Source organism: Phytophthora cinnamomi, assembly GCF_018691715.1.
Source record: "Phytophthora cinnamomi strain GKB4 chromosome Unknown Contig10, whole genome shotgun sequence".
Taxonomy (NCBI): Eukaryota; Oomycota; class Peronosporomycetes; order Peronosporales; family Peronosporaceae; genus Phytophthora; species Phytophthora cinnamomi.
The window spans coordinates 574,999-588,843 of record NW_027150943.1 but is presented as its reverse complement, the minus strand read 5'-3'; the positions used below and the strand labels follow the sequence as shown (position 1 = coordinate 588,843).

The 13,845-nt window shown below is 53.5% G+C and overlaps 3 protein-coding genes across 3 annotated transcripts; 1 reads left to right on the top strand and 2 right to left on the bottom strand.

The window, feature by feature from the left end:
* Positions 1–367: 367 nt before the first annotated feature.
* On the bottom strand, positions 368–3,275 carry IUM83_05664 (telomere length regulation protein tel2; the record flags this gene model as incomplete). Its single annotated transcript, XM_067929813.1, has 5 exons — positions 368–499; positions 569–2,466; positions 2,568–2,640; positions 2,716–3,039; positions 3,117–3,275. The coding sequence occupies 5 exons, from the start codon at positions 3,273–3,275 to the stop codon at positions 368–370; spliced, it is 2,586 nt and encodes an 861-aa protein (XP_067798224.1).
* Positions 3,276–4,181: 906 nt separating this feature from the next.
* On the bottom strand, positions 4,182–4,445 carry IUM83_05663 (Tigger transposable element-derived protein 6; the record flags this gene model as incomplete). Its single annotated transcript, XM_067929812.1, has 1 exon — positions 4,182–4,445. One exon carries the CDS (start codon positions 4,443–4,445, stop codon positions 4,182–4,184), a length of 264 nt encoding a protein of 87 aa, XP_067798229.1.
* Positions 4,446–10,363: 5,918 nt separating this feature from the next.
* On the top strand, positions 10,364–10,847 carry IUM83_05662 (ER membrane protein complex subunit 8/9; the record flags this gene model as incomplete). Its single annotated transcript, XM_067929811.1, has 2 exons — positions 10,364–10,482; positions 10,604–10,847. The coding sequence occupies 2 exons, from the start codon at positions 10,364–10,366 to the stop codon at positions 10,845–10,847; spliced, it is 363 nt and encodes a 120-aa protein (XP_067798230.1).
* Positions 10,848–13,845: the final 2,998 nt, after the last annotated feature.

Genomic DNA, 13,845 nt, shown 5'->3' with positions numbered 1-13,845 from the left:
CGAGCTGCGTGCGGTGATTGATTTTTCTCCCGCAACAGAAAGATGAGGAGCGAAAGGACGATTTGTGTGCGCCACGCGAAACCTCTCAGACGTGATTGGCTACAGCCGCGCGAGCGCACGATCGCGCGTCATCGCAGGGTGTCCAGGCATCCGTCCAACTTGCATTTAATACATCTGGACCCTTTCATTACTACTGTTCCCGAGAGCTCAGCTTCGTTGGCTAGTGGTAGCATTGATTGCGCGCTGGGGCTGATAGGCCGTCGCAACTTGGACGCTCTGCTCGAAGTGGCCACTTCAACGAAACGAGCCAATCACAGGTCGGTATCTATGTGGTACCTTGGGCTACACGTTGCAGGGTTACCTCTCTCTACGTGAGCGACAGTGGTGCCGACGCGAACGAGCGCAGCAGCCGCGCGGCCTCGCGGCAGCCAGGGTCGGGGTCGTGGCTCTGCATCTGCTGCAGCCACGGCGCGACCTCCGCCAGAGCCTCGCCCGCCTCCTGCCTCAGCAAGGATGGAGGCGCCACCAGCAGCACGCGACTCAGACTGAACAGCACCTGGCGACGCACCTCGGCGTTGGTGTTGGAGCGCTCGCTCCACGCGAACTCCAGCAAGCACTTGGCCATGGCCATGCTCTGGGGCGCGTGACCTGCGCACTCCACAAAGCTCGCGAGCGCGTGCAGCAGATGCGCCAAAAACGTCTGCTCCACTTCGCTGCGGGGCCTCCCCGACCCTGCCGAGTGCTTCCGCACGTACTCGACGTATCCGAAGAGCAACGGGGAGAAGAACTCCAACGCGTACGGAGCGAAAGCGTTTCTCTTCGGCAGTGCCAACGGGTCGCGGCGATAGCCCCAGCGTCGAGTTTTTAGGCTTTGCAAAGTGCGCGTTCCTAAATCGCTCGAAGTGGTGGCAAGCTCCTCCCGAAGCAGGGCTTTAGGACCTTGCACCCGCTGGTAGCTACCACCTCTCTCGGACAATTCCTGCGCAGCCGACGTCATCGCCTGAAGAACATCAATACGGGACTGCAGCAACTGTTCTCGCTCCAGCGCCTGGCTGCATAGATACGGCAGAGTTGAAGTCGGTGCCAGGGCACACGCCGAGGCGAGAGCCTGTGAACGCAGCTTGGTGAACTGTGGGGTGCTGTACTTGTCTTCCAGTCGCAGCAGTGCCCTAACAACATCGTGGGCTTTATCGTTGAGATCCCGCGGCCGACGACGCAGTAAGGTTTCGGCTTCGTTCAGTGCAACTTCAGTTTTTTCGCGATCATCATCCGACAAAAGACCTGTAATCAGGTCCTTCAGATATAATGGTCGCTTGGCTGTCAAGTCCTCTTCGTCGTCCTGCAAGTCGTACGCTTCCAAGCTCATATCGGAATCAGACTCGTCGCCGTCAAAACTGGTATCGGCATCAACATCCGAAGCGTCTGCTTCCTCGTCGTCACTGAGAACCAACTCGTCCGGGTCAAGAGTAAACTTCTTCGGTGAACACTTCTTCGAACTCTTCCGGCGAGGTCGACTAGCGCTATTAGAACTAGAGTCTGGGGTGAATTGAGCTTCATGCGAGGCTCCTTCGGCCATTGCATCGTCTAAATTCAGGTTCGCGATGACTTCTTCGAGCTCCTCAGGTAGCACGGGGGATCCATAAGTAGTTAGGGGGTCTTCATCTTCAAGCCCGAAGTCCAGTGGATTTTCAGACGCAATTACGTGTGACAGGGTCTCCCCCACACGCATTCCCAACGTTCGTACGCGCTCCAGCGAGTGGCTCATATGATCTTGGACTCCTTTGCAAAGCTTTGTGATCCAGTCTTGTTGCGAAAATACTTTCCTGCCATCACACTCAGTAAGCTTCTGTAGGCTGTAGCGAAGGAAAAAACACACGGAGGCGTTCACGGTATACTCCGTGCTGACTGCAAAATCGCTTTGGCTCCAGCGGGCGAGCACCACATCAAATACGGACGCTAACGGAGACTGGTCGCAGTCAGATTGCGCCATTACGTCAACCATCACACGCCAAAAGAAGAGGTCGTCAATCGGCTTTCGAAGCAACAACTTGTGCGCAACCACGTATTGGAAGTGCCTGTTGGCGCACAGAGAGGGGGGAATTTGAGCTAGGAGCCTGTACTTTGGGAGACACAGCGCTTGTTTAGCGTTCAGCGGACTTGGCGTCTTCTCGCTCGCAATCTGGAGCAAAATCTGTTCGTGGCACGATTCTGGGAGGCTTTGAAATACAGCGTGGTTCACCTTCGAGTCCGACTTGGAGTTAACAGCACGCATCCAACTCTGAACAAATGCTTGCGCTTGGCCAATGCGCGTAAGCTTATCAGCGAACATCCGAGAGGTCCGCGACTGCCCCACAGGAACCTCCGATCGTAACAAACTGCCAAATAGGCTATCGCAGAGCGTTGGGAAGTATCGTCGCGGGCGAAATATTGCCGGAGTGTCGCGCTGTCGACGATTATAAACAAGATCTGCGTGTAATCCGCGTATTCCAGGAGCACACCGCGCGTTAGTCAGCACCTCAATAGCGTAGGACACTAATCCTTCTGTAAACGTTGCAGCGATGATGTACCTGGTAGCGAGGAGAGCTGTGCGACAAGAACTTGGAGGCCGATTACACTCTGCCCGCCACTCGCTGCTGGTTGCTAGAACATTGCAGCAGCCTGCAACTCAGCAAAGAGAAGCAATACAACAACATCTTGCAGCAGCCCACGACCCACCTGTTCCAGCAGAATCATTTCTGCCACAATGTCCTCAATGGCACCGGCAGCTACGGCTTTCTCCAGCAGCCGGACGCACTGCGTGATGGAGGCCTCTGCATCTCCTTCAGCCATTTCAGCCGCTGCGTCTGCATCTGGCCTAGTGGCGGACAGCGTCGACACCAGCGCGCCAACAGCCCTGCTCGCTGGCGCAGCTTCGCGATCAAAGAAGACGTCGAACGCCTGCGCCCGGTCCGCGTCGGAGAAGCAGATCTCGAGGTGGACGGCCACGAAGCCCAGCACGAACGCCGCGACATCTCGGTAGAACAGCTCCAGGTACAGGCCCTGCAGCAATTGGAGCGTCGTGGCAGTGGAGGACGTTAGACCCGATCGCCGCCGCTCGACACAGGCGTTGTTGGTACCTTCCAGGCCGACGAGAAGCGGTCGGCGGTGAGCAACGGCGCGGCCAGCTCACGGAGCTCGGCAATGGCGGACTGCACGTCGTAGCGCTTCTCGGCGGCCTCGACGCCTCGCTTCCGGGCGTCGACGAACGCTCGCAGACGCTGCACCTCGGCGTTCATTGCGCGACCACTTTTTAATCTAAAGCGTTTTGTATAAAACGCAACAACAAAGAACTGTCACGCTTACAGTGCGCGTCAAAATTCTAGGCCCACCACTATGCGGCCTCACAGTTTTATCATTTTGAGGTGGGGTTTCGACAGTAGTTGTGAAAGACGCTGAGAAAGACCTGCTACAATAAAAGCTATTGCTTCCGGCGGACATGTCAAGAATGTGCTATACATGTACAGTTATGCAGATTAAGGTCCGTTCTCAACCGAGGCGGACGCATGCGTTTTCGGACACTTTGTGATTTGATTGGTTAACAGGATGTTACAAAAACGATACTGCACAACGCATGCGTAGGCAAGCGTTAATTACTTTTGGCCAATCAATGCACTGCAGCATTTGCATACTCTCAGCATTTGCACTCTCCCTCACAGCACTCCCCCATCACAACACTCCCCCCTCCTCTGACATGGCGCCAGTCCGGCTTCGACGTGCTTCTCCCCCGCGCTGCACCCGAGCGACTTGGACGATGGCAGGCGCACTGGGTGCTCTGACGTTTAATAAAACTTGTTGTAGTGGAGGAGAAGCCTGCACGATCTCTGGCGTAAGGTTACGCGCCACCGGGGCTTGGTGGGCTGGGCCAGATTCGTTCCCCATTGCCGGACGGGGGATTATTGATCAGTGCTTCAGATATTGTTGAGTCGTGAACCACACGTAGATCACAGAGAGTAACAGTACAATGATTGGATAACATTGATCAAACACTGGGCCAATCAAATTTGGTCAGTTTCATTTTCAACCGAGCATACGGGGTAGGGTACGCGTGTAACGCACGCGTCGAGATAAACGCTTCGGTTGAGAACCAGATTAAGGCACCTAGAGGCTCAACTGCGATGCACGAATGATAATGTCTTCTACGTCTACGCCAGGCCCAAAACTAAGGGCTCCTTGCTTCTCTCATCTACACCTTTGAAGATGATGCCAGTGTGTGCGAAGCGGTTCGCGATGGTGTCCTTGGTCTGCAGATCCTTCCAGACTTCCCGGCTCCACTGCATCGCTTGAAGCTGGCCAACAGCGTACACGTCCTTCTTGATCGTTTCTGCGTGCTTGATCTTGTCATACACCCAACGAAGCTGCCTTCGTCGGTACGCGCCCTTGAACGACGCGATGATATCGGCATCCATGGGCTGTAGAAAAGCGGTAGTATTAGGCCGTAGAAACTCTATGCGTGATAATAGAGTGGTTTTGCAAGAAGCAAACGAATCGGTGGTGCCCCACGTTTGACCACGTCTTGCCAGAGACAAGTCCCACACGTCCGTGCGTTACTGTTGGCAACGTGAAAGTTGCCGATTACCCGTTGGTTCGCTGGACTTCAAACGTCGTATAACAGCGTACATATATCCGGTTAAATATCCGTACAATGTATATCGGTGTTACCAGTGGCGTTGGTGGTGGCGCTGTAGCTGCTGGTGCCGTTCTGTTAGCACTTGGCAACTCGCCATCCAGCCAAGAACCAGAATGGAGTCCCGCCGTGCTCTTTTAGCGTAGGCGGGGTGACATCAAAGAATCGACTAATTTGGTGTGGTCTAGTGCAGGTTCCAAAGTTGGTCAGAAGCGCCGCCACCATGTAGTACTTTCCGACAGGAGAAAGAAAGAGCTTAGATGCCACCTTCATGGCCACAGACGGCCACATTCATGTTATTCCACTCGACAGCAACACGGACAATGCTCATGGCGCCGTTAAAAGCTTCTTGGTCTCGCGTAAGACGCGACCTCTTCAACCCCACCTGTAGTGTCAGCCGATTTGGGTACGTCGGATCGCCGTAAAAGCGTCTCCGTGGACATCACTTAAACGCTGAAGGTAACGGCTTTCACGTAGTAGATATATGTCGTGACGGCGGCCTGCAACAGGCTCGTAGAAGTCAATGAAAAGCCCATCTGGAGCCATGACGCCTTGGTACTTCAGTGCGTGCTTGCGCTTGTGTCCGTTAAAGCACTGACACTGGTCACGTGCAGGGCGAGCGATAGCACGCACGGTGCCATCGATGAAGCTAATGCATCTAGAGATTGGGCTGTCGCGTGTGGCCATGGCCCTTGCACATGCTGCGCAGCGAGAATTCGCCAAACCCCGCACTCTAGGGCGAACAAACCACAATACTTAGAGTAGATCAGATCCACCATATGGCGAAAAATAGGCACAGCGCAGTAGGCGACCTGCCAAATATGACAGCGAGGTCTCCGTGCCGCCAAGGGTACGCCAGGACCCGTAGCATGAGGCAAAGACCCTCCATCCCTCCCACACGAACACGACTTAGTAGCTTGTAGTGTCCCTCTAGTTGTAAAGACTTGTACAGTCGAATCAGGTCAGCCTTCCAGAACTGGAAGTTAAAACGACAGCCTCCGTCGCTGAAGGCGTTAAAGTTGAAGCTCCCTTTGAGATAAAGCAACGGTCTTGGTACAGTAGGGTGCGCGATGAACGCGATCGCATCCTTGGCGAGGATGATGCCAAACACGCTTGCCGCAAGCTCGACGTCGTGCTCGGGTATTCTGACTAGTTTTACAATGTAACGGAAAGTATACGCAAAGAGACATTTGATCTACACGTTGGTGCTGCTAAAAGTCCCGCTGGTACTGACGGGTGAGGCGGTGTGACGACGGTTGTGGAATCCGATGCTATCTCTAACTCGTACACGTTCATGAAGTTAAACCACTTTAATGTCTCCCGTGTTGTAAGATGAAACGCTGTCTAAACGTAACAGGATGTGCCGGTTCGACGCGCGCATGTCGCGATCCAATCTGAGTAGCCACACGCGGAATATGTGCCCAGTCACCCATGCCTTCTGGTTCGCGCTACAGATAGCCTAGCTCAGTCGCTGACCGCTTTTTAAAGCAGTACGGCTGCTTCGCGTGGCCCAGAAAAAGAGCTGATAGAGCATCTGAGTCATCCGCATTGACAGTGAGCGCGATAGTGATCCGTGTTTTCTTTTTCTTGACGCCGCGTGTGCCTCTCGTGCAAATGGAGCGGGCCCGTGCCATCGCGTAGCACAGGCCCATTCCATCCATGTTGTATATATCCTGGGGGAGTACAAGTCTGTGATCTCTTGCTACTCCTGGTGGCCAGTCAAACAGCACCGGCATCAGTGAACGTATCTTCGCCGTGGCGCTGGCGGTAGCGAAGGCCGTGGCGTCGCTCAAATGCAGTGAGCCAGTCATCTGAAAAGGTCAGCTCCCACGCATCGCACAGCTCCTTCTGGATGTCTCAGATCTTTATCTTGATCAACTCGCGTGAGAGAGACACGTTATGTGCCTCGACGTGCTGGATACAGGACCAAAGGCGCTTCTCCAGCGCCATCGAGGTCACCTCGAGCGGCTTGCGGCGCTTGCCGTCACCGTAGGCTTCCCTCATGATGACGGGGGTCATGCGTAGGATGTCAGAGATGGATGCGCTAACACACATTTTTGCTGGCTAGCATGTTTGTGCAAGGTCGAAACAAGTTAGGACCACCCCTATTCCAATACAAAATTCTGTATATACCGAAACCCTGTACGATGCGATATGACTAGAGATTTGTACAGAACACGTTTTCGGCAGCCCGCAAGCTGATACTAGTCGCACTCTGGGAACTCGCTGTGAAAGTACCCTAGTTTTTTAAAATTGTGGTAGCTGTACCAGGGGCGCACGGCTCAGTCTCATAAGCGATATTGAGCGTGAAGCGATCGTCAATGTCGGTATCAGTGGTAAGTCAGCAGCATCCCTATGATTTGCTACTGAGAGATTTAAGGCACCAGAACCCACGCACCAGGCTTGAGGCTTGCTCTGGTGGGGGTGCCTGTGGTTATCCAATCAATTTTATGATTTTCTGTTGAACGAGCAGTGAATGGACTCTTCAATCGATAGCTACTCGTACCTTAAAATCTTTTGAACTTAGGTGTTGAGTAGAAGTGTGCGGGGAGTGGAACACTCGGGGGTACTGCCTAGCTCCCGATGACACTTGTTGTGGTGTATTTGGGATATTTCCGAAGTGAGAGCTACTGCTCAGCACAGACATGGGAAGGTCTGACCGCGCAAATCTCCCCCAAACGATAACTACCAGTCACATAGATCAACACTCACGCAACCGCTTCCCAGCTCACACTGCACTGCTAGTCGCACGCATAGCCCTGCACCCTGGACGCGCACATCGCCCTGGCGTCGATTGAGATGCAATTTCACGGTTAGTGCGAACAGTAGTCGAATGGAAGTCAAAGTAGCAACTGGTGTACATACTTCCAGGGCTTTGAAGACCTGTTGTTGTGAATCTCCGCGTGCACACACTCGGGCCTTGAAGATAACCGCAGACTTCGCATCCAGTTTGATACGGAACTGTACTGTGTTGACACGTGCAATTTATCGGGCAGGTAAATTTACGAGTGTCCTGGTCTCGTTTGCTTCTAAAACAGCGAGCTCACACTTAACGGCTTCTCTCCAAATTGGTCATTCGTTTGGCTTCTATCAAATTGCGTGGTTCAACCAGGGTTTCCTCGATCAACGTCGCTGCCAGTCCTAGTCGACGAGACGAGAGTCGTTCCGATCGCTGCCGCGAAGTGAATTCAGCACCTCCATTAATCTCAGCGACGGCTTCTGGACTCAAGTAGTCTTCGAGCTGGCCTACTACAGTACATTGTATTTCATCGTGCTCCGGGTGATTAAATTCACTATCACTCGCGCTTTCGTTCTCAGTGTCCGGTGCATCCTAGTCCCTTTGTTCAGTTAATTCCGGTCTGCATACAGTCTTGCTAGGGACTTGAAGTCTCGTGTCATTTTGAATGAGGGTGCTGAACCAGCTTGCGTCGAAAGGGCGATGGTTCCGCTCGTTGTCTCCACCTCGAGAGGAAAGACTGATCACTTGTTACAGGGGGCTGCTGTGCAGCCAGTGAAGTGGTAAGAAGACCCGGAATCCACGATTGAACCCCACTGATCTGCAGGAATCTGGTGTCAATACTGTTTCTCGCCAGCTGTGGTGTCCCTTGAGTTCGTTGTCGCGGTGCTTGCTCCTTTGAAGAGCTTCGGGTGGCGCTCGTGAAACTTTGCATTGTGTCCACGCTCATTCCGGTCCTTCCCCTCGCAGATGGTACAGGTATGGTGCGCAAATTGCTCTGGATCATACTGTTCTTGCTTGGTGGGAAGGCGGTTTTGGTGGCCGTTCAATTGTGATGTGTATTTGGCCTATTGCGGCGCGGGTTTTCTTGAGCACGCCTCCAGTTCTCGGCGGCATACTCCGCTTGTGAGTGTCATCGATTGCACCGCTTGAGTTGGCAATCTTGGTAAGGCGGTTGACTGCTCGCTGAAGCTCTGAAAGCGGGCTTGTTGACTCAATACTGATTTTGACTTCGAGTGTTTCTTGTTTTGCTGGGTATGCGCGTGCACAGAACGATTGCCGAGCAAGGCGGTCATTGAATTCTGCCTACCTACCGCCCTTAAGCAGATCAGCCATGACGATAAGCCGGTTTACATATTCTTGCTACGTCTCTGGCGCGAGCTAGCGAGTCAGGCAAGTCGCAGTGGTCATTTGCAGGTCCGTCATACCGATGCGAAAGTGCTTCACTAGCTTTGCGCCGACTTCTTCGAATGTCATGCCACGGGGTTGGGTGCTCCATATCGTCATACCAGGCCTCGGCCATGCAAGTGACGTAGTCGCCCAGTATGGTGACTTTAACGCCGTCAGACCACGGCCGCGAGTAGGCATAGAGTTTGCCTGCATGCAGCTGGCGTGAGAACTTGTTCCACCACCGTTGCGCACCAGCATCCAGTCCGCTCGTTTTCTCCACTGAACTTGTCTATAGTCACATGCTTCACTGAAATCCGTGGCGGCAACTCTGCATGACCATGATCTGCCATTCGCCTCGGCGTTGGGGGCCATCCACCATGCCCATGACCGTGCCCGTTGTCTCCGGTAGCTGAGCTATCATCATCGCCCGACGGGTCGTCATCATCCGGATTGCCAGAGGCGGCCGCAACAGGGCGAGGAGCCTCTTGGAATGCACTGGTCGTCTGGGTCTCAGTAGCTAGTAGTGCTTGAAGGGGGGGGGGGGCCATCATCAAAGCCTCGTGTGACTGGATTCGTCTCCCCAGTAGGAGAGGCTTCCTCCTCGGTGGGTGAGTCCCTTGTGCCCTTGTGCCCTTGTGCCCTTGCAACTTGGCGGGGTCGTAGGTTTAGTCCAGCTGACTGTACTTCCAGGAGTGGTGAAGCAGGCCGGCGTGGATTTTTGGAGTTCCACGAATAGACTTCGTTCGTCGTTGTCCTTCCTTGATGCCGATAATGTTTTTTTGCCTCCAATATGCATTGTCTCCGTAGCGCCCTGAGCCATGATTACAACAACACTCTTAATATGTTGGAACTGGACGTGAAAAAAGAAGGCTTTGTGGTTTTGGTGACTTGATGCGAATGTAGTATATTTTCAACTGAGCTCTGCTACAGGTGTGTGTGTACTTTAGAGCCGGCTCTTGCGTGTGTGCCTGAATCTACCCGCACGTCATTGCTGACACAAGCCCGTTGTCTACTCGCTCGACTTGACCCCACACGTGAGAGGCCGTCCCAACAGATACTATCTTGCTCGGTTTGCTGCCAGCGGCTGTCGTGCACACTATCTTGAATACATGTATTGTGTCTTTCTGTCATTTTGCGCCCCGTTTTAGCTCTCTTCGTTGGACTTGCGGCTTCGGAGAGGGTCATATAATCAAACTCTGTCAACACCCTAAATCGTCACAGGGTTAGGCGATTTAGCGGTTGGTTGCTCAGTGTCGCATTCCAACCTCGGAGAAACAGCAACGGCAGCGCGCATCGCGGCTCGCTGGCTGCTGGCGGTGGTGCTGCCACATTCGATTCTGTTTGAGCGTCATCTACAAGGTACTGTCATCTATGACACGCACAAGCATGGGTCGATAATGGTCTCACTGTTCTACAAACCTGACTGCTTTGTTGTGTGTCATTGCAGCCAGCTATCTGCACGTTACTTCTGCGCATGCATCTGCAGGCCAAGGGCCCTGCCCTGCCTCCCGTGTTGCAACCCGGACGCGGGTCAGTGGCTGTCCAAATACAGCCCCACCACGGAGTAGCAGTACATGAACAACCTGGACGCCGTCGTCATGGCGTCCGTGGAGAGTGCGCACATGTGCGTGCAGGCTGAAGGCATCAACGTGCACGAGCAGCTGATCCAGTGCTACTGCAAGAACGACATGCAGTGCGTCGGTTCTACGAGATGACTATCGTGCTGCTGGCGGCCAGCGTCAAGGGCTACGCGAACCACAACCTGCTCACGTACGGCGACTTCATGCCCAATGGACGGCGCATGGTGCATGAAGCCGGCTCGGACAGCCCAAGAGCTGCAAGGTCTTCTACGGCCTGGACGGCGTGAAGGACATCGGCCGGAACGTCGGCTTCAACCTGCAAGACTCGGACCTGCATGCCCCGTACTCGAGCAACTACTGGTGCTCGTACCCCAACTGGTGCGCTCAGAAGTCCCGCAACAACAAGACAGCCGAGTGGCGCGCGAAGTACGACGGGAGTAAGAACCTGAGCGCAGGCGAGCGTGCTTGCAGGCAATGAGTACGAACTGTGTGCTGCAGAAATGGTTGTAGTCGTGTGGAGGTGTGTACCAACCAACGTGTTATTTATTGTAATGTTGGGCTAGAATCATTACAAGAGCGTGTGAGCGCTGCGTCCTCGAGCATTTAGCCGTCGATGAAGGAGGACGAGCTGCTATACGTCAGATAAATCGAATGGTGCTGTACCTTTCGCTGTCGTATGCTGGTCTTACTCCTCGTTGCTGACTATTATTGTTCCGTAGCTATTACTGTACTCAGGAATCTAGGACGGTGGTGGTATTTTGCTAATCGACGTGTGAATAGTGATCGTACGCACTCTTGCTTTCTTCGTCACCACCGCAATGCAGCCAAGCGGGATCCCCATGTCTGAACAGCTACGCGTTTGCCTCACCGTCAATATCGGCGATCCACTAACTGCCTGCAGGGACTAGCTTCCTCCCATCGACTTTCTGTTCCAAGTGTCCTCCGGTTATGGTGGTCTGCGGGGAACCGTTGAGGAGATGTTTACACGCCAGCTTCCGAATGTCTGGCGTTCTGAATTCGAGCTTTACCTGAAGCCAAGCAACCACGCACCGCAGCGAGACTTCTCGGTCTTACAAGAAGGCGAGAACGACTTCAAGGTACAGCTTGAAAATGTGTGGCATACAGCTCGCCTGCGCAAAAATGGACAAGCTGACTTTCGATTGATGGTGTTCGTGTACGTCCCTCGCCCACCTCGTGCGACTACCCTACGGCGTGCAACTGCCGCTCGTGTAGAGGAACAATCTCCAAGAATTGCTGAGTTCGCTCGGGAACATGGGATCTCTGCAGGGCCTGCTACCCAGCGCTACATGAGCGTTCGTCAGGCGAGGCTACCAGATGAAGCACCTGTCCAGACACCTGATGATACAACGTTCCATCAGTTGCAGTGGAATGATGAGCAAGAGGCTGCAATGCAAACCGATCAAGAGCGAGTTCAGCATGAAAGTCGTGCGGAGTATCGAGTAGTTCGGGTGATGTTCGAGGGCATTCCTATCCCCCTCGCGATGAATGTAAGCGACCTGAGGTTGGCTCTGGGGCTGCCAGCATACTCGTTGCGTCCGCCATTTGGCGCACTCGTAGCAAGTGCCATTTCTGATCCTGAGATCGATATGGAGGATGTGGATCATCGCCAAAACACAGAGGGAAACAGTGGCGACTAACATGCAGGCTTTATTGTGTCGTGACATTAATGGAAAGCTGATTTGAACCATATCCACAGTGATGATACAGGTTTTCACCGACCAATTCTTGCTTGCGCGTACACCAATACATGGCAACCTTTAAGACAACAAGAGGGTCTTGGGGGAAAGCAGCCTCGCCGTGACGCTGGATCCAACGCTTAAGAAGCGAAAACACTACCTCTATTGGATTGAGGTCCGGCGAGTATGGGGGCAGGAAGAACAGCAACGCCCCGGTTGCACTTATCATTTCCTGGAGCTCCTTGTACATATTAATATTCGCATTATCCATGACCACTATCGAGCGCGGTAGTGGGCCAAGGATTGAGGAAGGGAAGGATCTTGCTTTTGAAAGTCTCATGGAACATCTGCCTGGTGAAGGTGTCTTCCACGTGACCCCACACAAAAAATCCGGCGACGTCGAGCGTTGCGAGGACGGACACTATGTTGCCTCGATTGAACGGCAATGTGGCGTACGCCAGCGTGTTCCTCGCCGACCAGCGATACTTGCGCAGCACTGACCTACGAAACATACACTCTAGAATTAAAAAAAATGAACAGCTTCACCGTTTGTCAAAGTTTACATTGCACATACCTGGCATCCTCCGACATTTCGTCGACGAAAACTAGTTGGTCGGGGCCATTGTAGTAGGGTAGTAGCCGATGCACGTACTCCCGCCTCTCTCTCGGGAGGCTTTCACTTGCCCGCTTAGTGAGCACTTTGCGGGTCAGTCGCAGGTCGAAGCACAGTGCACGGCAGATGGAGGAGTCGGAAACGTTGAGGATCCGGCTAAAGTTGGCACGGAGCTCGGCCCGAAGTTCTTCAAAGTAGAAACACGGGTTAGCTTTGACGTACCCTGCATACCTCGGGAGGCCATCTCGATGTCTTGCTCTTGCGTGTTTGGTTGCGGGAAACGTTGCCAGTTTTCCTGAACAGCGTGTACCAGCGTTCTAGGCTGCGGACGGACATCACCAGAACGCTGCTCACTGTGCTCAGTTCGATGTTGTAGACATATACGAGTACGATAGCTCTCCAGCGAATGTCCACCGAAAACGTCATGGTTGGCGATTGTAGTTTGGGGTCCGATTGGACCAGTCCTCTGCCGTCAAAAGCCCGAATGCCAACGAAATGAGCGCCAATGGGACAGACACGGTTGGAGCAGTAGCTCCGGCGATACTGCCAAGGTCCGTTCAAGCCAGTGACGACCCTGGACGCTGATTGGCTGCTTCTTTACTAAAATGTAGTATATTCCGTAGTAAAGCGGAGGTGAATGCCTAGCCCTATCTTGAATGGAGGCATTTAATCAAGTCCGATTCGCCAAAACAACTGCAAAGCACAATATATTCACCTTGCACACCGCGGCTGTACACCAATACCAGGCTTTACCCCATCGATTTGACGTTCGTCGCTCCCCGCAGATATTTGTGCTGGTCCCGTGGAAGTCCTTAGGCCATTGCGTCGGTCAGGTTGTCTTTCGAGACAACGTCTACAGGTCCACGCCCTTGAGCTGCACATGCTCCCGAATGAAGTGATAGTGCACAGCAATGTGCTTCACTCGAGAATGCTGAGCAGGATTCTCAGCAATTGCAATGCACGCGTAGTTATCTTTGTGGCATCTTGTTCATACCTTAGTTCTTTGAGTAGCTGTAGAAGAAACAGGACTTCTCTAGTACAGTACGCAAGCGCCGAATGGCCAGCTTCGGCGGTCGACTGCACCGCGATCCGCTGTTTTCATTAGCTCCATGTCACCGTGCAGCTCCCAATCATTGTGATGTAATCAGACATCGAACGACGCATCC